Here is a 23,192-nt window from a genome sequence, read left to right as displayed (position 1 = left end):
CCCAGTGTCATTATTATGGATTCTCTACCACTTGAAGCATTTTTAGAACTGCCTGATTGCCAAATGCACAGGGTACCACTTGTCAACAAATAACCACAAGTAGTAATGCATTAAAGTTTGTCAGAGGAAGTGAAGTATACTACATATTACTATGGATAATGAATTGTCCCAGTGTTCTATCAAACACTGATAACTCAAAATACAGGGCACTTGGTGAAATAAAATAGCAACCTAGTTCTAGAAAATATTTTCATTAATGCATTTCTTATATATCTGTTATATATGCAGTCTTTTGTTCAATTAAACATTTAGGAAAAGTGACTTGTAGTAAAGTTTTGCCTTTTCAAATATTCCAGTAATTCACCTGCTACTTTTCTTGAAAGAACTCTAAAAATGTAATAATTATTTTAAAGTTATAGTAAGTGGCATATTGCTCAGTTTTTTAATATGTGGCTTATATATAGGTTGATGAGAAATAATAGGTTAACATCACTGCTTTGAAGATAAAATCACATGGAGCATCTTAAAGAAAGGGTTTGTATATACAGGGGTTGGAATCAGGACTCAGAGCCTGAAATGAAACACTGATATTCCAGTGCGGATGTGGGCATCCTAATCATTGGGCCTCCTCCTCCTCCGTTTATCTAAGATTCATTGGAACATGTATCAGTACTTCTTTCCTTTTCATGACTTAAAACTAGTCCCATGGATAAATGTGTGAAATTTCATTTATCTATTCATCGTGCCATTTGGGTTCTTTTTTCTACAGTGCTCTGATCCGTACTTCTATTCTGAACATGTGTGTATACATTTTGTGCAAACATATGTTTTCAGTTCTCCTGGGTAAATACCAAAAAGTGGAATTGCAGAATCACCTGATAATCATATACTTCACTTTTTGAGAAACTGATACACTCTTTTCCATAGTGTCTGCGTGACTTTTAATTCACTCCAAGAGTGGATGTGTGTTGCAACTTCTCCACGTTTTATGCAAAATGTATTTTCCATTTTTTAAAATATGGCTTTCCTAATTGGTATGTGTAATACCTTTGGATGCAGGATTATACCACGGATATGTTTCAATATTAATATGTGAAATTATGTTAGAAATTTAATAGCCGTATTGGATTCCACTGTGTGTATGTGCTGTTATTTGTCCATGCCTTTAATGGTATACTTACCGTGTTTTCATTTTCCTATTTTCACAACCTTGAATTAAAGATTTTTATACCCACACCTATTTAAATAGCCAAGCCTTTCCCATCATACCAGGCAATGATTCAGTGGATATCCTTGTTCATACATGTTTGCATAGTTGTCTGCCCATTTTCATATCATACGTTTCTTTTAAAAAATTTATTTATTTATTTATTTATTTATTTATTTATTTATTTGAAAGGAAGAGTTACAGAGAGTGAGGGAGAGAGAGAGCTTCCATTTCTGGTTTACTCCCCAAATGACTACAAAAGCTGGAGTTGATCTTGTCCGAAGCTAGGAGCCAGGAACTTCTTCTGGGTCTCCCATGTAGGTACAGGAGCCCGAACACTTGGGCCATCTTTCTGCTTTCCCAGACATGTTAGAAAGGAGAGCCGGATTGGAAGTAGAGCAGCCAGACTTGAACCAGCACCCATGTGGTATTCTGGGCATTGCCCAAGTGGTGGCTTTACCCGTTATGCCACAGCACTGGACCCAGCCTGCATTTCTATTATTTGTTAAGTGAGCATTGATTTATCTTGAAAACCTGCCTCAAAGTGGTCAAATCAATATAGATATTTAGAGCAGACCATGAAACTGTCAAATACATGCTACATTCACCTAAAAAAACTTAACCTTGAATTAAACATGAGCATTTTCTTTCTTCTTTTTTTTAATTTGACAAAGTTATAGACAGTGAGAGAGAGAGAGAGAGAGAGAGAAAGGTCTTCCTTCCATTGGTTCACTCCCCGAATGGCCACTACGGCTGGAGCTACGCTGATCCGAAGCCAGGAGCCAGGTGCTTCTTCCTGGTCTTCCATGCTGGTGCAGGGACCCAAGCACCTGGGCCATCCTCCACTGCCTTCCTGGGCCACAGCAGAGAGCCGGACTGGAAAAGGAGCAACCAGTACTAGAACCCGGTGCCCATATGGGATGCCTACGCCACAGGTGTAGGATTAACCAATGAGCCACGGCGCCAGCCCCAAATGTGAGCATTTTCATCTCATGTTTTTCTGGTTTTTAAATCAATAGTTCTATGGAATGCTATCAAATGTTTACTTTAATTGTTTATTTCTAGAATTTACCATTCATTTTTCTATATTGTGCTGTGGTATGAAATTTTATTTACAACCATCTCTTGCATGTTGAATATTTTTCGTTATATTACTGCAGGTTGATTCTTTTTAAAATCTGTTTTTTTTCTTGATGCAGACATTTAAAATTTTTATAATCAACTATTTCTTTGATATTGTTGATTTGACAACACACTTAAAAAGCCATTTGTCATTTAATAATTTTTTATGGCCGGCGCCGTGGCTCACTAGGCTAATCCTCCGCCTTGCGGCGCCGGCACACCGGGTTCTAGTCCCGGTCGGGGTGCCGGATTCTGTCCCGGTTGCCCCTCTTCCAGGCCAGCTCTCTGCTGTGGCCAGGGAGTGCAGTGGAGGATGGCCCAAGTGCTTGGGCCCTACACCCCATGGGAGACCAGGATAAGTACCTGGCTCCTGCCATCGGATCAGCACGGTGTGCCAGCCGCAGCGCGCTGGCCGCGGCAGCCATTGGAAGATGAACCAACGGCAAAGGAAGACCTTTCTCTGTGTCTCTCTCTCTCACTGTCCACTCTGCCTGTCAAAAAAAAATAGTAATTTTTTATTTTACTTAAAAATTATTATTTTTGTTATATAACAAGGCGAACTTCTAATTCTCTATATGTCCCTATCTAGATTTTGCATATGCTTTACATTTGAAAATATATTGTTAGCTGTTAAGTAGTATTCTATAATTTTGGTTTTAAATTTTTCTCTAAATCATTAATTAAAATGAGTGCTTAACATTTTTTCTAAATCTCTGGAAATTATTAATATTCTTATTTGATTTTATTTTAACTTTTTCACCTTAAGACTGCTGAAATTTTCACTTTTTTTAGTATAGTAGTCAGAGCTAATGAAGTAAGATTTATGATGATTATCAACATTTTATATTTGGCAGAAAATGATCTTTTCTGTAAATGTGTCATATACTTTTGAAAATAGAATAGATTTAGTAATCATTATTTTACTTGATTGATGGTTGTGCTTCTGATTGGGAAATATTAAAGTCAAACTATATTGTAATTTTGTTAATTTATTTCTTTATATATTTCATTATTTCTCTTAATTATGCTTCACACTGGTATGCATGTAGTGTAGAATCTCAAATCACCATAGTAACACAGACAATTTACATTCATCACTGAGGCCTAATATACATTGACAGTTCATGTAATTATAGAAAATAAGGTCCATTATAAATAAGTGATTTATATCCTTTTTAAATTCAATCCATAAATTACTGTCAAGGATGAGTAGACCTCTCCTAGTTTGATATTTTATTCATTTCTTTGAGACACTTTGGCATCTGGTCCTATAAATTTCTTTGAATTTGATTGGCTTACAGTAATTATGTAAATATTAACAAAATATTAATCCTGAAATACATTGAAGGATTGTACCTTAATGATATTCCAAACAATGAATTATTACAAAGGCATGCATAACCCAAGATAAAAGAACAATTTGAAACCAGCAAGAGTAAAATAATGAGTCAACAGGGAAGAGATGAATTTCAGCCTTATCTTACTCTTTAAAGAAATCTTTGTAATGAAAAAATGAATTAAGCTGTTTGGCTTAAAAATGTAATTTAATTCTGATCCTGGATAGTTAGAGTTTATAAACTGGAAATTCTGACAGAAGGTTGACTCATACAGAAACCTATAAATATACTGAAAGCTGCTTTAGAGAATTGGGTGAAGGGAATTCCGTATATGACCGCTTTTGTTTGGGTTGATAGACCAACAGGGAGGATTCATATTCTCCAAGGGCTTAATGACAGTGCAAGTATAGCATTCAGTTAGTTCTGAGAGTAACATAGATATTAAAGTACTGTCTTTCCACATATCCTTCCTCTTACATGGTTTTAATGTCAATTTTCTTTATTTTACTTTCATTCTTTGATTCATTATTTCTGTTCTTTCTCTTCTTTCCCTCCTTTCTTCCCTTCCTGCCTCCCAACCTGCAATTGATTTTTTTTGTTCATTCCTCTCTTGTTTTACTCCTCTCTCTCCTCCTCCTCCCCTTTTCCCCCTCCTATCTTCTTGCCTCTGTGGATTGGTCCACCCCAGCTACCATGAAAAGTCCACTTTTATTTACTTACTTAGTTAATTGATTATTTTAATGAATGTGACATATAGCTGTGAAAACATTCCCCTCATTGAAACACCTAAGATTTGGGAATAGCCATTTGGCACAGCAGTCAAGCTACCAGTTGGGACACCCATGCCCCATAATGGAATTAGGAGTTTGTCTGAGTTTTGGATCCTGGCCCCATCCCAATTCTAGTTTCTTGCTAATGTGCACCCTGGTAGACAGTAAGTAATGGCACAGGTAGTTGGGTCTTTGCCACCTACATGGGAGAATCAGAGTGAGTTCCTGGCTTCTGGCTTTGGCCTGAATTCTCCTCAGTAGTTGAAGGCATTTGGAGAACAAAGCAACAGTTTGAACTGTTTTTCTCTCTTTGTCTCTTTCTCTCACTCATATGAAAAAGGTAAATCAGAAAAAAAAAAAACTTTAAAGTTAGGATTTTGACAAAAAGCTACATCCCAGCATGTATTCCTGTCAATCCATCTCCATTCCCTCTCAAGCAACAACATTCTTTGACCTATTAAAATATTTTTGTCTTATATCTGTATCTATTCCCACAAAAGAATAACATTGATAATTGTTTATGATTTTGTAAGGTGTTCTTTGTATACTTTTTCCATTTCATAATACATCACTGTTTCACCTACCTTTGTGACTGTCTATAGTTCATCCATTCTGACTGCTCCATAATACTCCATTGGGTCAAGTGTGCCTTATGTCACAATTGGTTTATTCACTCATGTGGGCATCTGAGGTGGTTTCAGGTGAGTTCTACAAAACTTTAAAGGAAGTTGTTCTCATAATTTTACAAAAACTTTGTAAGCAATAGAAAAAGGACTATTTTGAAATTAATTCTTTGAGGTCAAACTAAGTCTGAAACCAAAATAATAAGAAGATTATAATTATAGAAGTCACCAATGCATCTCACTCATGAGTATGGATAAAAACATTCTAAGCAAAATATTAACAGGTTGACTCCAATAATACCTAAAATATGAGATGGAAATCAAGTTGAATCTTCCCAAAGATTTTATGATATATTATTTGAAAACATATAAATTCATTATAGTATCAAATATTATCTCAAGACTGTAGAAAGAACATTGCTTACATTAAAATGTATGTATGATACTATTAGTACATTTAGAATGGAAGGGACTATCTTAAACTAAGAGGTACTCATGAAAAGCCGAGATCAGGCCTGCACCATGGCTCACTTGGATACCTGCGGCATTGGCACCCCGGGGTTCTAGTCCCAGTTGGGATGCCAGATTCTGTCCCAGTTGCTCCTCTTCCAGTCCAGCTCTCTGCTGTGGCCCGGGAGAGCAGTGGAGGATGGCCCAAGTGCTTAGGCCCTGCACCCACATGGGAGACCAGGAGGAAGCACCTGGCTCCTGGCTTCGGATTTGAGTGGTGCGGCGGCCGTGGCAGCCATTTTGGGGGTGAACCAAAGGAAGGAAGACCTTTCTTTCTGTCTTTCTTTCTCACTGTCTAACTGCCTGTCAAAAAAAGCTTAGATCAAACAATACTGCACTGGGATTGTAGGAGGCATTTTTTAAAAATATTTATTTATTTGAAAGGCAGAGCTACAGAGAAATAGAAACAGAGAGGGAGAAAGGTGTTCCATCTGCTGATTCACTCCCCAAATGGCCACAACAGCTGGTGCTGTGGGGATCTGAAGACAGGGGCCTGGAGCTTCTTTCAGATCTCTCACACAGGTACAGATGCCAAAGGATCTGGGCCATCTTTTACTGCTTTCCCAGACCATAGCAGAAAGCTGGATCAGAAGTGCAGCAGCCTGGACTCAAACTGGTGCCCCGGTGGGATACCGGCACTGCAGGTGGTAGCTTTACCTGCTATGCCACTTAGAATGCCCAGGAGGCATTCTTTAGGAGCCACGCAAGGGTGTTCACTTTTTCTGTCTCATATCAATATTGTATCATAAGTCCTAGAAAATATAAGAAAAGTAGAACACAAAGGAAAAGGCATAAAAATTGTTAAGGGAGGAGTAAATATGTATGTATTTGCAGGTATCATGAATATTTACCTAGAAATTAAAGTCTCAATTCTAAGGTACAATATGAGAGTGTTTGCAATGTTTGTCAACTTTGGACATGTTGGACTGAGTAGTCCTTTGTTATGTGAAGCTTTCCTATGCACTGTAGGATGTTCAGGAGCACCCCTGGCCTCTTCCCCTAGTTGTTGGTGGCATCGCTTCCCTACCTGTGAGCAACAAAAATACCTTCAGTTATTGCCCAGTGTCCTCCATGGGATGAAAGGGCAATGAGCTGGAATACCAAAGACCTCCTCCTTATACAGCAAATTTGAAGACTGGGCTATATGTACACACACACACAAACACACTCATATGTGCTCATCACTGTTAGGGATAAAATGGTTAGTAAAGCACAGCCTTCTTACACTTAAGTCATGCATGCTAATTCTTATATATAAGGTATTTAACATGCCCCTCTTTCCTTCAATAATCAAGGGCTTTAGTTGCTGAAGCTAAGGAGAGGATTCTGTTAGTGAATAAAAATGTGCTGGATTCATGGTATTATAATACACTTTGGTCTGTTCCCAAATTCCTCGTAATGTGCATTACTTAATCTTGGCTAATTGTTACATACTCTTTTCCTTTCCTTTAACCAAACATTTGATATTTAATAGTCTCTTTGGTCACTTTTCTTAAAAGAGATTTTACTTAAGCCTCCCAATTCTGCTTCTGTGAGATGTGTATCACTAAATAATGGATCTTTTCTTATTTTAAAAGTTCAATCAGCTTGTTTGAGTACTATAAATGCAATTATAGGTTGTATTTCTATTTCTCAAATGGTGCTATTCATTAATGATAATGACACTTTACAATTTAAATCACCTTTAATCCAAGGATCATAAAGGCATTTACATAGAAGAAAGTCCTGCTATCATCTCAGTTTCTTAATGGAAAAATCAAGAATGAGGGCTGGCTCAGAGAATCAGAAAGTGCCATTAAATGCACTCCTTGCTATGCTGTTTTAATTTTTTATACACCAAAGTAGTCAGGTAAAGAAAGTCAATTTCAACCTAAACTTGGGCACACATTTTAATGCCTGTACATTTAGATTTTAATCAAAACATCTAATCATGTGGGTGCTTTAGCCAAGGTAAGTGAATGTCTATAGGTTTCCAGTGCAATTTGAGGCAATAATTTCATCTTCTCAATGTAACCTTATATGCATGCACATTGTGGTAATCAATATTAACTCTTAAGGGGCATCTGAAACTAGTTATCAACCATGCCAGTGTCTCTGATGTTCAGTTATAAAACTATGATCTATTCTTAAAACTTTATAATATGGGGCCAGCACTGTGGCTTGGTGGTGAAGCCACCACCTGCCATGCTGGCATCCCATAAGAGCGCTGGTTCTAGTCATGGCTGCTCTTCTTCCAATCTAGCTCTCTGCTATGGCCTGGGAAGCAGTACAGGATGGCCCAAGTGCTTGGGCCCCCACACCTGCATGGAAGGCCTGGAGGAAGCTACTGGCTCCTGGCTTCGGATCACCTTACCTCTGAGCATTGTGGCCATTTGGGGAGTGAACCAATGGATGGAAGGTCTCCCTCTGCCTCTGCTTCTCTGTAACTCTACCTTTCAAATAAATTAAAAAAAAAAAAACCTTTTTAATATGGCATTAAGTGACATTTTCACTTCCGGATTTAATATGATTACATTTATGCATTTAAAACCATGTTGAGATCTCACTTTACTAGGTACTAAGGTGCTATAGTCATCTGCTGTAAGAGGTAGGCTCACAAGCTATAGTGATTGAAACAGTAAACACTAAACTAGACATCTCTGAGGATGAACAGGGTAGTGTCAGGGACCTTCTCTATGCACTTGCACTGGAATCCAGGCTCATGCAAGCTCTGCTGTTATTAATAACTAGTTCAGCTTGTCAATTCCATTCTGGCCAGCCAGAGGACAAAGCATATAGAGGATCACTTCAGTGGCTTTTAATGGATCTCCTAAGGAGAATATCTCAGTTCTGCTCACGTTTAATTGGCTAGAACTAATCACTGGGCCATGCCTAAGTACAAGGTAGATGAGCCGCCTAGCTACATATCCTGGATAAGAGATGATAGATTCCGATGCTCATCTAACAGTCTGTGCTACAGATGTGGTAGAAGAATTCTCTGCAGCATAAATAGCATTCTAATAGTATTCAAACGGGCCAACCAGTGAAATAAGTGATATACTTTTGATACATATAAAATCCCAGGAAGGAAATTATGTGTGCCCTAGAGAGTGATTATAAAAATCAGGTTTAACAGATGTGGTGCTAGGATGGGGACTTTCTCTGTGATAACTGATGTGGAATACAGAGGATGAGAAGGAGCAGGAGTGGGCAGAAGATCCAAGTGTTAAGACCACTGGGAAGAGAGAACAGAAAACAATAGAGTGGTTTCCTAAAGCAGAAGAAAATTCAAAGAACAGGGTGGGTGGGGTATAGAGAATGAGTAAGAGGAGAGAAATAAGTGGACCTTGGTCATGGCCATGATTAACCTTTTGTGTTTTATTCGAAGTGAAATGGGAATCCACTGAATGATTTTTAAGGAGAGCTGTGATGAATTCTGACTTGTTTTTCACTGCAGTGCCTGGCTGTGGGGTAGAGAGTATACTGATGTTGTTCACTGTGACTGCAGGGTATTGGCCAGGAGTTCAGAGAAAGGAGTAGTCTGGACCAGGGTAGTGGAAGAAAGGTGCAGAGAATGAGGAAATTCTGCATCTATCAGGGTCTTCACAAAGTTCATAGAACATGTGTATTATGAAAAAACTAAAATGAAAAAAACAAAAAAATTAAAAAAAGATAACCCTATTTGTATCAGCACTACTGCCAGCATAGTTTTATTAATCTTTGATTTATATTTTTGTTAAACAATAGTTAGGAATGATATACTATTATAGTTTTAATGATCTGTTATTATTTTAAAATTTATTGTATATGAGTTAAATGGACATTTTTCATGATTGTTTGTAGCCCTTGTCTATAGTCCTGCTGAACTACAGGTTTTTAACTTAAAAAAATCAGGAGCCAAAGCTGTAGCTCACTTGGTTAATCCTCCCCCTGTGGCATTGGCATCCCATGTGGGCTCTGGGTTCTAGTCCCGATTGCTCCACTTCCAGTCCAGCTCTCTGCTGTGGCCTGGGAGGGCAGTGGAGGATGACCCAAGTGCTTGGGCCCTGCACCCGCATGGGAGACCAGGAGGAAGCACCTGGCTCCTGGCTTTGGATCGGCGTAGCTCCAGCCGTTGTGGCCATTTGTGGGGTGAACCAACGGAAGGAAGACCTTTCTCTTTGTCTATCTCTCTGTCTAACTCTGTCAAATAAATTAAAAAAATCATGGATTTCAAGATTTTTTTTGCACTGGGGCCAGTACTGCAGTATAGAAATTTAAGCCTCCACCTGCAGTGCTGGTAGCCCATATGGGTGCCAGCTAGAATACTGGCTGCTCCACTTCCGATCCAGCTCTCTGCTAATGGGTCTAGGAAAGCAGCAAAAGATGGCTCAAGTTCTTGGGCCCGTGTATCCATGTTGGAAACTCTGAAGAAGCTCCTGGCTCCTGGCTTCAGCCTGACCCAGCCCTGGCCATTGCAGCCATTTGTGGAATGAACCAGTGGATGGAAGCTCGCTCTCTCATCTCTCTCTCTCTCTCTCTTCCCCTCTCTTTCCGTCCCCCCTCCCCCACTCAGGTATCTTTGCCCTTCAAATAAATAAAACTTAAAGAAAAATGTAAAAAAAAAAAAAATTTGCAGGGCCAGTGCTGTGGCATAGCAGGTAAAGCTACCACTTGCAATGCCAGCATCCCAAATAGGTGCCGGTCTGAGTCCTGGTTGCTCCACTTCCAATCCAGCTCTCTGCTATGGCCTGGTAAGTAGTAGAAGATGGCCCAAGTCCCTGGGACTCGCGTGGGAGAACCAGAAGAAGCCCCTGGAACATTTTCTACAGAGAAAATTAGGTCCAGGATGGGGAGGAGGCAATGAACCCTTTATAGCTCTGGAGGAAAGGAAATTACACAAAAATTTATTTTAAGATTTATTTTATTTGAGAGACAAAGTTACACTATATAGAGAGATGTAGAGACAGAGAGAGAGAGAGAGATCTTCAATCTGCTGTTTCATTCCCCAAATGGTTGCAATGCTTGGAGCTGAGCTGATCCAAAGCCGGAAGCCAGGAGTTTCCTCTGGGTCTCCCACGAGGGTGCAGGGGCCCAAGCACTTTGGCCAACTTCCACTGCTTTCCCAGGCCACAGCAGAGAGCTGGATCGGAAGTGGAGTGGCTGGTACTTGAACCTGCACCCATATGGGATGCTGGCACTGCAGGCGGTGGTCTTATCTGTTATGCCACAGCACTAGCCCCAGGTTAAGAATTTTAAACTGAGTATACTAATTTTCTTAAACTTACTGTTAAAAGCAAAAATGGCCATGCAGGTTGACATCGTTAATAATTTATAATAGGTTTTGTTCAATCCCAAATTTCCATTTTGTTTGGATAAAAAAAGACATGAAATTACTGTTTGAAATATTTTCTTATGTTTTGTAATACTTCTGTAAATTGATATTTTAAATCCCCCATCCTTGTTTTATTTTCTGTAGTTGTAGTTTAGAAGATCCAGCTCTGTATTTTTCGAGTCAGTCTACCAGGAATGCATGTACATATTTGAACTAATGCCATCCTTATAACAATGCATTTCAGCTTACGTTTTGCTTCATTATATACAGTGTGAGATAAATAAATTTGTGAAGTATGGACACTGAAAAAAATGTAGCAACCACAGTTTTACTGTGAAGAAGAGTAGAACATGAGGCAAGAGCCCTATGAGGCCAAGGGGTTAAATTAGGGTATTTGTTTCTATTTAAGAAGAGATAGTAGTACTTATTAGTGAATTTAAGGGAATACTTCTAGAGAGAGTCTAAATTTGTTGATGTAAAAGAAAGAAAACTGAAAGTTAAAATGCTTGGAGAGTGAGTGGGTGGTTCCTTATCCCCAGGGGAGGAGTACTTTGACTGGATCAGGGCTGTGTGTTGCCACAGGAGGGAAGAGAACGTGTGTGGATGCATGTAGGTGGTAGGCTCTGTGGTGGAATGATGAGGATACTTCTGTCTTTTTGCTGCCTTTTCTCAATGAGAAAGAGTGAGCCATACTGATGTGACATGGGAAGGAAGGTGTTGAATGTGTGAAGAGTGAGAAGAAGTCAAGTGTTGTCCTGAAGGGTGGAGAAAGTGAACCAACCATGAGGACTGGATAGGGCTGCAGAGCAGTATTGACTGTTTATTGGAAATCTGAGGTCATGAGCTGAAGGCAGGACATGGCAATAAGGGCATGACTAGAAGAAGCAAGCAAGGCACTGAGTTTACAAAATTCAGGGAGAGGACATTCACACTCAGGGCTGTGTCCTAGGCACTGCCCTTACTTTAGCCCAGTTGTAGTTTTGCCAGAGAGAAAAGCTGCTTGTGTTCCTCAAGCAGTATTCTGCTTCTGCTGATGAAGTGCACAGTTTTATATAATCATGATTATGATTTGGTAGATGAAGACAACTGGGCAGAGAGATCACAAAAGAACAGATGGTAGAACCTATGCGGGACTAGGAGGGAAGTGAAACTGCCATGGGGGTGAAGTGGAGTGACAATGCAGTGATCAGTGAATTGGTCAGTTTAGGAAGTCATAGAAGGTAGTGGCCAGAAAGCAAAATTTTAGATGATAGTTTAGATGATACAGTTCCTGGATAGGATAGTTTCCAGAAGGCGATTGTAACAGTAGATAGTGAGTTGCATGAAAGAGTCTAAAAAAAAAAAAAAGAAAATTGAAAGAATTGAAGTTAACTATCCTGAAGACCAGGATGTTAAATTACCCACATGGGAGCAAAATGTTGAAATCTTTACTTAATGTATGCTAAACTGATCTTCTGTATATAAAGAGAATCGAAAATGAATCTTGATGTGAATGGAAGGGGAGAGGGAGTGGGAAAGGGGGGGGTTGTGGGAGGGACGTTATGGGGGGGAAGCCATTGTAATCCATAAGCTGTACTTTGGAAATTTATATTCATTAAATAAAAGTTTAAAAAAATTACCCACATGGATGGCAGGGTCACCAGGTATGTAACAGGAGTATGGATGAAGAGTACAGTGAGTCAAATGTTAAACACTTTCAAAGCATGAGGCAGAGTGATTCTTATATATAAGAGTAATCTGTTTCTTAAATAATTAAAGTATAATATGATTTTCATTCAAATATGATTATGTTTATTTATTATAAGTGTTCAATAAATTGGACAATGGAAGGAAGAACAAGAATAATTGAGACCTTTTTGGAAATTGCTATTTCCTATGACATTTGGTCAATAACTTACATCTCATATATTCTTTCTTCTTTTAAGGGTGATGAAAATGATTAAACTACTGATTTTAAGATGTCTTATTTTTTTCCTGCTTGTGTAATATTGTAAGTTGTGAGAACAGGACACTGGATGAAGTTTGGTGTAAGAAGTAGGAAGGGAAGTAGTAAACTTGAAATAAACCAAACTGGTTTACATGAGTGTGTGTGTGTGTGTGTGTGTGTGTGTGTGTGATTTTTGTACCTAAAGGTGAGAGAATTATTCTTGCATTAAGTTTTACATTGTGGATGCAAGAGAATGTAGACCAAGGGGAAACTCAGTGTAGGATGATGATGACAGTTTTAAGTTACTGCATGTCTATCGAGAGTCAGTTATGCACACAATATTCTACATGCATCATCTCGTTTAGCCTTTGTAATGGCCCAGGGATATTGAGGTTGTTAGGCCTACTTGAAGAATGAGAGCACAGGTCTAAGGGGACATAAATTGTCTAGATCATGCAGATAACTTGGATAGCCAGAAGTCAGACTCCAACCCCTGAATGTCAAACCCATTCTCTTCCATGACACAATTCTCAAAGGAGTCAAATTTTCAAATAACATCTTCACAGGATGTATCATTTTTCCTGTAAAGCCACATTGGGAGTGTTTGAGATATCTAGTAATAAAAATAGAATTTTCCTCACAATTCTTATTAAACCAACAATATTGGAGGAGATGTGCAAACTCTGAAAATAGTACCTGACTAGTAAAAGATACCCTACAAATCCATGCTTTTGTTTCCATTTTTCTACTAATGTACATATATGATAAAAAATTTTAAACTTTAATGCACATCAAATTTCTGAAATAGCTAATTTGTGAGAAGGAAAGGAATAAAACAAAATTTGATGGACATGATTTGATTTAAAATATAACCCTAATATAGCCTAATCAAATATATGTTGTATTTATTAACTGTTATTATTAAACTACAAGAAATTGCTGAATATATCAAGAGACATATGCCATTACAAATATTTTATAGACAAAAATGCCACTTAATTCCATTTTTCAGGATGGCCAGTTTCAGTACAAAAGATCTTCTTTTGAAAAGATGGCAAGCTTGTCGAAATTGTAACAGCAACTTAGTTCTTCACGACTGCTCAAGGGTGCTCATTGTCACACAGACCAGTGTGTCACAGTAGTTATTGGAACTGAGTCAATATGCAATGCAGGCAGCTCTTGTTGTAAGAGGGTTGAAGCAATTCAATTGCAAGTCTAGCCTGAGACCAGAAATCAGACTAGAAAAACAAGATGCATGGGTAGTCAGTAATGAAAACTGCTTCAACTGCCAGTAATTAATTCAGAGACCATGCAAAGATATGCTGTGGTTTCTAAGATCACCCTGATAATGGTGTGAAAGGGACTTGGTTGTTTCCTTCACTTGAGAATTTCAAAGATGAAATGTGATATCAATAAAGTTCATGGTGTTATAAAGAGGGTGAATATGGATCTTTTTTGAGATCGTTATGGAGTGCCTCTTTCATGATTTCCTGTGACTTATTGATTACTCCCAATATCGAGCACTGTCTCTGGTACACATTCTACAAAGATAAGGGATAAATTCTAAGGAGACCAGAGTTTTATGAGGAAGGCAGAGGGTCCACCTAGTACAGGAAACACAGTAGACTCTTAGTAAATACTTGTTGAAAGCATTTATAATCAAGTATGGGATGAATACTGAAAGCATGCAGAGTGTCAGGAGTGCCCTGACAGAGGAAGTTAGGACAAGAATAGGTACTTGGGGCTTTGTTCCAGGTTTGAAGAGTTGAGCTTCTCTAAGAGCCTTACCCTTGAGCCACATCTTGAAGGAAATGGAGGAGGAGGATTAGGAAGGAAGAGGAAGGGAACTTAGAGAGTGTACCATGTTCAAAGAGGCAGGTTGATGAGACAGCCTGGAGAACAGCAACCTGGATTTTAGGTTTATGATGTGGCGTGGTGTTTAAACAAAGATTAGTAAGAATGACATCATGTAAATGACACATTTACCACCAAGTTTATAGATTCCCGCATAGACAATGGATCTCAAATATTGCCATAAAATAATAAAAATATAGCCAATCATACAATGCTTCATGTGTACTAAATTCTTTGCATTTACTGATTCATTTCTGATTCTTCCCGCTGAGGTTGAAATTATCACTACTCCACTTCAAAAGTGAGAAACGAGATAAAAGGAAATGAAGGAATTTACCCAAGAAAATACATCTGATAAGTGACAGAAATAGGGTTTGAACCCAGCATTCTTGCTCCAGAACACACTTCTACCTGCTTCAGTATTGTATTGTTTCTTAAAGCAATGCCTGAATTTGTGTCACTTGACATTAATAATATTTGAAATATCTAAATAAGAAATTATTTTTGTGATCAGTAGTTCTCATTTGCTTTCCAATATTCTTAATTGAGTTGGAGAAAAGAGATACAGCAACAGTGAACTGGTAGCTGTGTATAGCTTGGAATACATTCGTCAGAATGTGTTAAACAGTGACATTCTTCTGTAGTGTATGTCATTGTGGCAAACAAACAAAAAGATTGGGCACTACTGCTGAAGGAAATATGGAGTCTCAGTGAAGGGAGTAGCAATTTGTGAAATTTTAAAGGAAATTAAATATCCCTTTATACACGGAGAATATGGCATTACAGATTTCCAAAGTACTATGTAAATGACAATGAATTTACTGTTAATATCAAGTTCATAGCATATGCATCAGAATTCTGGGGTTCACTACCCAGGTCCAATCCCATCTGCAGCTTCTTGCTAACGCAGATCTTGGGAAGCAACAGTGATAGCTCAAGTGTTTGAGTTCCTGCCATCTGTGTAGGAGAGCTGGGTTGACTTCTTTGAGCCTGCTGTGCCCTCAACCCAGCCCTGGCTACTATGGGCATCTGAGACATGTGAATCAGGGGGTGGGGTTCCTTTTTTTCCTCACTCCCTCCCTCTCTCCCTCCCTGCCACCCTCCTCCTCACCTCCTCCTTTCCTCTCTGAATTCGTTACTCCTCCTCCTTTTCTCCTTCCTCCTCCTCACTCTCTGCCTCTCTAGTTCACTCATTAATTTTCAGAAGATGAATAGTAATACCTGATTATCCTGTGAACTTGACAAGTATTGATTCATTTAAATTCTCATAACAACTCTGAGAAAAGTGTCATTTTACAGGTAGAGAAACTGAGGATTTAGAAGCTTAATCTGCCCAAAATCTCTGAGTTAAGAAAGGTTTTTGGTCATGTATGACAAATAGGTTTCCATTGGACTCTGGGGAGTAGGTAAGATAGCACTGGTTGATTGGAGAGTTCCTATTATGTTTTCCAATTCTTAATTTCTTTGTTGATTTATATATCAACTCATTGATGATAATTTATACATGGATAACTCTTAGGATTTCAAAATGTATTCAATTCATTATTAGGTGTCCGTGTGGTAAAGGGGAGGCAAAGAGACATACACAAGTGTGAAAATAAATGGGGAATGAAGTTATCATGGACATGCAGCTACCAAACCACAGACCCAGGCTCATTCCTCCAAGCATGGCTCTTACAGCTCAGCAGTTCTCATGATAACAGATATCTGTGGACTCATCAGGAGTCTCACACTGTGTTCAGATGTTAGGAAGAATAAAGAAAACAGAATATTAGAATCTGCCCATTAACCACTAGGAAAATACTCCAATATTTGTTTGCAAGTTGCTGTCATTTTTGATAGTGTCATCTATTTTAAGTTAAATATTTTAGAATTTTGTGATCATTGATATGTAGGTAAACACCTCTACAAATAGGTTAGGAAATTCATCAGGTAGATATGTGATTTGTATATAAAGTTGATACATATCTATTAGTAGTATATATTCTTGGAGAATGAAATCTGGGAAAGAGATAACGAGAAAGGGAAACTTTCCAGTGCAGTATAAAAATTAAATCCAATATCCTGTGAGAAGAAATTCAGTGAACTGGGTCTGCAGAGTAAAGATAGGAACCAAGAAAAGGGATTGGTGTCAGCTGAATTTGTCAAGATAGGAAAGAATAAACCAAGCAGATGAAGAAGGGTCCAAAGATATTAAAGAAAAGGAAAGTCAGTACATGTGACAAAGCTGGATGGAACAAGGAAACATTGGCATAGCAATTGCTTTCTACTCTTATACCTATAAATGTGCAGAAGTTAATAATAGGGAAATTAAAAGTGGACAGAATCTGTAAGCTTCTGAAAGGAACAGAGTTTAGAAAAGACTGTGGTTCTTGCATTCCACTGTCCTGCCACTGTTTCACTCCTCATGGTCAATGCGGGAAATTTTATGATATGGACTGAATTAGGACTTCCCGCTGATCACTTCTTCATCATTGTGAGGTTCCCAACAGTCGCCCACATTGGTAAACTTTTAGGCAGAAAGACTGGAAGCAGAGGAATTGAAAAATGCAACTGCTTCACAGAGAGTTGAAGTTAGCAAAAAGTAACACTGAGGATACTGGCTGGGGTATTCTGCCGTATATTAGGTGCCATTTGTAGTTCACACTGTGCAAGAGCTGTCATGCTTCAAGCCACTGACATTTTTCTCTATTAACTACCATTCTCTGTAGCCAGTACTGAAAATTCAGCCTATCAACTTTTATTTATTTAGCTACTATGTGCACTGCCTAACTTGGATACTCATCATTTACTTCCTAATGTGCATAATAAAGCATGTCTTATTCCTGTGTGTACATCTGGATTTCTTTTCATGTAAAAGATATTAAGCTATCAAGAATGACCTTGTATGGATAATAATCTTCATATCACTTACTACACACGATATACTTTTATCTGCCATTGTTCTTCAAAGAAAAGTAAGCCCAGTGGTCTGTCTTACTAAAATTTCACTACTACTGTTTTCTAACTCTTTATAGGCAGTGCGGGGACACCTGTCACATTCAATGAAAATGGAGATGCTCCTGGACGTTATGATATCTTCCAGTATCAAATAACCAACAAAAGTACAGAATACAAAATCATTGGGCACTGGACCAATCAGCTTCATCTGAAAGCAAGTATCCACATAAGTGTGCATTAATGTATTAACTCTTTAACTTTTTTAGAATAGACTTTCCCATAGATACTTTTTCAAAAAAAATATGCCTTTACCCTTCATTCAACTTAAAATATTGAAGACATTCATGCATCTGTTGAGAAATCTCGTGATATCTATAAGAATATAATGAATGATTTCATTTCCTTTTAATTGACTAAAAGAAATATTGCCCTCTTCTGAAATGTTCGCTTATCCAAATCTTTGTACACTGTGTGTGTGGCATATGTAGGGGTGGGTAGGAGGGATTAACTGTGCAGTGAGTTATTAAGTTTAGGCTTTAAAAAGAAGTATCCCCTTTGCCATATCATAAGGTGAGACCTTATGGCTACATCGGATTGATGGAAGTGCATATGTATTTGCGTTACTTCTTTCACTTACAATGCTGTGGGAAATTAATGTATCCAGAGATGAGGGTCAGATTATTTAACAGCTCACAGGGTTGCCTATTGTCAATGTTACTTTGAAACTCCTATGGTCCAGGATCCATGACTTCCACAGTTCCTACCAGAGGCCAGGTAAGGGAGACCTGCAGAGCCCAGCCAAAGGAAGCTCCCAGGGCCTGGAGGTGGTGCCCATCACAGATAGCATTTGCACACAGGAGCACCAGGCCAGCTGTCTTTCCTTGCAGTCGGGAGGGATGGAGTGGAGCTGGCAGGCCATGTGGCAATGGAGAAGAGGAGCTTTGTCAGATATCCCTGTCTTGAGAGAGGCTCCTCAAAGGTGCAATTTCAGAGAAGGAGTCTTGGTGGACTCATAGGAATGCTGCCTGCTTCTCACACCCACCAGTCATTTAGGGCTCATATTGAATTCAGGAAATCACTCCTGAACTTGATGGGTAAGGAAGATCCAGGGCGCAAGCCCGGCATGGCTGGTGGGGAAGGTTGGAACAGCATCTGTTTATCACCAAGTAAAGAATTCACATTTCAACTGCCCATGGCTCACTATCAGTGCACAAAGGCTTCAAATGTAGGTGAATAGAGAGCATACCTTGTAGTCTCAATGCAGGTTTGGAGTTGGTTTACTTTGCATCTCTTGTACATAGGTGCAGGGCTATCTGTGGACCCAGGAATCCTTAGAGTGACACCAGTGTTTACTCTGGAGGCAGTAAGGTACTTTCACAATGCTACCAGGAAAGGAGGACGTGGTCTCCCACTGTTCTCTTGTTCTTTCCATTAATAAAATATATCCTCTTCTTGATTCTCAGAGCAACCACAATACTTGAGTGTGCATGAGCTTTCTTGTGCTGGGACCCATTTAGAAGATATTGATTTGGTATCTTAAAATTATTTTTGCTTTTCTGTGTCCCTTGAAGTAATGTGTTTATGCAAATATCGGTCACCCAGGTTCTCAGCAAAGAAGCAGAAAGCAGATCATGAGAAATAACAAAACCAAAATATGAATGATTTATTGTCTCTTTGAAGTGACTTCAAGATAATAACAGCTCTATTTTCAATAATGCACAAAAGGACTATGTTCCCACTAGTATAGTATATAAGACCACATATTTACAGTTTTTTCCTTTTTATTTTCCCAAGTTGAAGATACAAAATTATTTTGCAAACAGCAGTAAGATAGTTCTCGTTACTTCAATTTGTATAGCATGCAATATTTTTATTTTTAATAATTTTTAAAATTATATTTGACTAAACAAATTTCATGTATTTCATATGTATAGATTTAAGAACAGAGTGACACTTCCCTTCCTACCCTCCCTCTGAAAAACACCCTCAAGGTTCGTCCTCTTTCCTTTCTGATTCCCTCTCTTCATTTATACAATTATCTACTTTCAGTTTACTTTATGCTCAGAAGACTAATCCTACACCAAGTAAAGAGTTCAGCAAATACTAAGAAGAAATTAAACTGTTCATCAACAGTAGAGACAAGGGCTATAAATAATCTTTGAATCTCAAAATTTCAACTTCACTCCTATACCTTGTATTATTGGTATTCTATTATTTACTACAGATCATGGAAATTATATGATATTTGTCTTTTTGGGACTGGTTCGTTCCACTAAGTATAATGGTTTCCAGATGTATCCATTTTGTTAGAAAGACAAGATTTCATTCTTTTTTTATGTCTTAGTAGTATTCCATACTATGTGTGTATAATAATTTTTAACCAGTTAGCAGTTGATAGACATCTGAGTTGATTCCATATATTAACTATTGTGAATTGATCTGCAATTATATTGGGGTACAGATAACACTTTCATATGCTGATTTCATTTCTCTTAGGTAAGTTCCCAGGAATGAGCATCTCCATACTGTCTTTCACAATGCCTCTACTAGTTTACATTCCCACCAGCAAAAAATTAGTATACTTGATCCACACATCCTTACCAGCATTTATTGTTTCTTGAATTTCTGTATGGTAGCCATTCTTTTTTTAACTTTTATTTAATGAATATAAATTTCCAAAGTACAGCTTATGGATTACAATGGCTTCCCCCCCATAACGTCCCACCCACCTGCAACCCTCCCCTTTCCCACTCCCTCTCCCCTTCCATTCACATCAAGATTCATTTTCGATTCTCTTTATTGTATGGTAGCCATTCTAACTGGGGTGAGGGGAAACATCATTGTGGTTTTGTTTCGAATTTCCCTGATGGCTAGTGATCCTGAGCAGTTTTTCATTCATTTCATGGCCATTTCAGTTTCCTGTTTTGAAAAATGCCAGTTCAAGTCATTTGCCCATTTCTTAACTGGATTATTTGTTTTTTGTGTTTCTTGAGCTCTTTGTAGATTCTGACATTAATCCTTATCAGTTGCATAATTTGCAAATATTTTATCCCATTTTGTCAGTTGCCCTTTCACTTTGGTGAGTGTTTGTTTTGCAGTACAGAATCTTCTCAGCTTGATATAATCCTATTTGTCCCAATTTTGGCTTTGATTGCCTTCTTGTATCTTTTCGTATGCCAGTATTTCATAGTGTTTTGCCCTGTTTGTACATTTGAAATGTTCTCCCCTAGTAATTTAAGGGTGTCAGGTCATAGATTTAGTTCCTTGATCCATTATCATTTGATTTTTGTGTAAGTTATAAGGTAGGAGTCTTGTTTCATACTTCTGCACATGTAGATCTAGTCTTCCCAGCACCTTTTGTTGAAGAGACTGTCCTTTCTCCAGTGACTGATTTTAGCTCCTTTGTCAAAGATACGTTGGTTGTAGATGTGTGAGTTGATTTCCAAAGTTTCTATTCCATTCTATTGGTCTACATTTCTATTTTGTCTATTTTTTGACGATACTAGACTGTTTTGGTTATAATTGCCCTGTAGTATGTCTTGAAATCTGATATTTTGATGCCTCTAGCTTTGTTTTTGTTGTACAAGATCGCTTTAACTATTTGGAGTCTCTTCTGATTACATATAAATTTTAGTATTTTATCTAGATCTGAGAAGAATGTCATTGGTATTATTGTGATTGCTTTGAATCTGTAAATTGATTTTGGAAGAATGGACATCTTCACTGTATTAATTCTTTTAATCCACAAACATGGAATATTTTTCCATTTTTTTGTATCTCTCTTGATTACTTTCTTTAATATTTTGTAGTTTTCATTATTGAGATTTTTCAAATTTTGATTAAATGTTATTTAATTTTTATGTAGCTATTCTGAATGTTATTAATCTTAGAACTTCTTTCTCATTGATGGCTTGTCTGTGTATACAAAGTCTATTGATTTTATGTGCTTTTGTAAATCTTGCCACTTATAAAACTCTTAAGAGTTTGAATAGTCTCTTAGTGGAGTCCCCTATACATAGAATCATATCATCTGCAAATATCAATTTTTACTTCCTCCTTTCCAATTTGTATCTCTTTGATTTTCTTTTCTTGTCTAATGGCTCTAGTTAAAACTCCAAGGACTATATTGAATAGCAATGGTGAAAGTGGGCATAGTTGTCTGGTTCTATATCTTAATGGGATGCTTCCATCTTTTCCCCATTCATTAAGATGCTGGCTGTCAGCCAGCGCTGCGGCTCACTAGGCTAATCCTCCGCCTAGTGGCGCCGGCACACCAGGTTCTAGTTCCGGTCGGGGCGCCAGATTCTGTCCCGGTTGCCCCTCTTCCAGGCCAGCTCTCTGCTGTGGCCAGGGAGTGCTGTGGAGGATGGCCCAAGTGCTTGGGCCCTGCACCCGCATGGGAGACCAGGATAAGTACCTGGCTCCTGCCATCAGATCAGCGCGGTGCGCCAGCCACAGTGCACAGGATGTGGCGGCCATTGGAGGGTGAACCAACGGCAAAGGAAGGCCTTTCTCTCTGTCTCTCTCACTGTCCACTCTGCCTATCAAAAAAAAAAAATGCTGGCTGTCAAATTTTTTGATTTGTAAATATTGAGCTGACCTGGCATACCAGGGATCAATCCCACTTGGTCCAGGTGAATTATCTTTCTGATGTGTTAGATTTGATTAGCTAGTATTATTCCGAGGATTTTTGCACCTATGTTGGTCTGTAATTATCTTTTTCTTCCTTTTATCTTTTTTTTTTGATTTTGGAATTAAGATGATACTGGCCTCATAGAAGGAATTTTGTAAGAATTCCCTCCCTTTCAGTTGTTTTGAATAGCTTGAGAAGAATTGGAATTAGTTCTTCAAATGTCTGGTAAAATTTAGCAATGAAGCCACCCTGTCCTGGGCTTTTCTTTGTTGGGATGGTCTTTATTACTAATTTAGTCTCCAACTGGATTATTCTGTTTAGGTTTTCTATGTCTTAATGACTCAATTTGGGAGATTATCTGTGTCAAGAAATCTATTTCTTCTAGTTTTCCAATTTGGTGGCATACAGCTGTTTGTAGTAATTCCTGATTATTTTTATTTCTGTGCTACCCATTGTTATAGCTCCTTTTCATTTTTTATTAATTTGGGGCCTCTTTTTTTGGTTAGTTGGATCAATGGTGTATCAGTTTTATTTTTTCAAAAAAGCAGCTCTTCACTGACCTTTTTTTGTTCTCAGTGTTATTTCTTCTCTAATTTTAATTATTTCGTTTACTAATTTGCAGTTTGGTTTGTTCTTGTTTTTCTAAGTTCTTTGGATGCATTTGTAGCTCATTTTTGGTGCCTTTCCAATTTCTTGATATAAGCATCAATTGCTGTAAATGTCCCTCTTAAAACTGGTTTTGCTGTATCCCATAAGTTTTGATATATTGTATTGTCATCTTCACTCATTTCATGAATTTTTTTGATTTCTCTTTTGAATTCTTCTATGAGTCACTCTTCATATAGGGGCATGTTGTTCAATCTCCATGTGTTTGCATATTTTCTCAAGATTCTTGAGTTGCTAATTTCCAGCCTCATTCCATTGTGGTCAGAAAAGATGCATGATATGATTTCGATTTATTAGAATTTGCTCATAC

General features: G+C 38.2%; 1 protein-coding gene across 8 annotated transcripts in view; it reads left to right on the top strand.

The window, feature by feature from the left end:
- Positions 1-23,192, top strand: part of GRM8 (glutamate metabotropic receptor 8) — a 911,553-nt gene that overhangs the window by 683,967 nt on the left and 204,394 nt on the right. For 7 of the 8 annotated variants that reach the window (XM_008258244.5, XM_008258240.5, XM_051849757.3 and 4 more), the window contains one exon: positions 17,661-17,797. In XM_008258244.5, coding sequence (XP_008256466.1) covers positions 17,661-17,797 — 137 coding nt within the window. Of the gene's footprint in view, positions 1-7,811; positions 8,033-17,660; positions 17,798-23,192 lie in introns of those variants that run through there. The other variant, XM_089328535.1, reaches the window with a different exon arrangement.

This window comes from Oryctolagus cuniculus, chromosome 3 (genome assembly GCF_051225735.1).
Source record: "Oryctolagus cuniculus isolate XC-2025 breed Fujian yellow rabbit chromosome 3, ASM5122573v1, whole genome shotgun sequence".
NCBI lineage: Eukaryota > Metazoa > Chordata > Mammalia > Lagomorpha > Leporidae > Oryctolagus > Oryctolagus cuniculus.
Note: the sequence above shows the minus strand (reverse complement) of the source record. Positions and strands in the feature narration are given on the sequence as shown.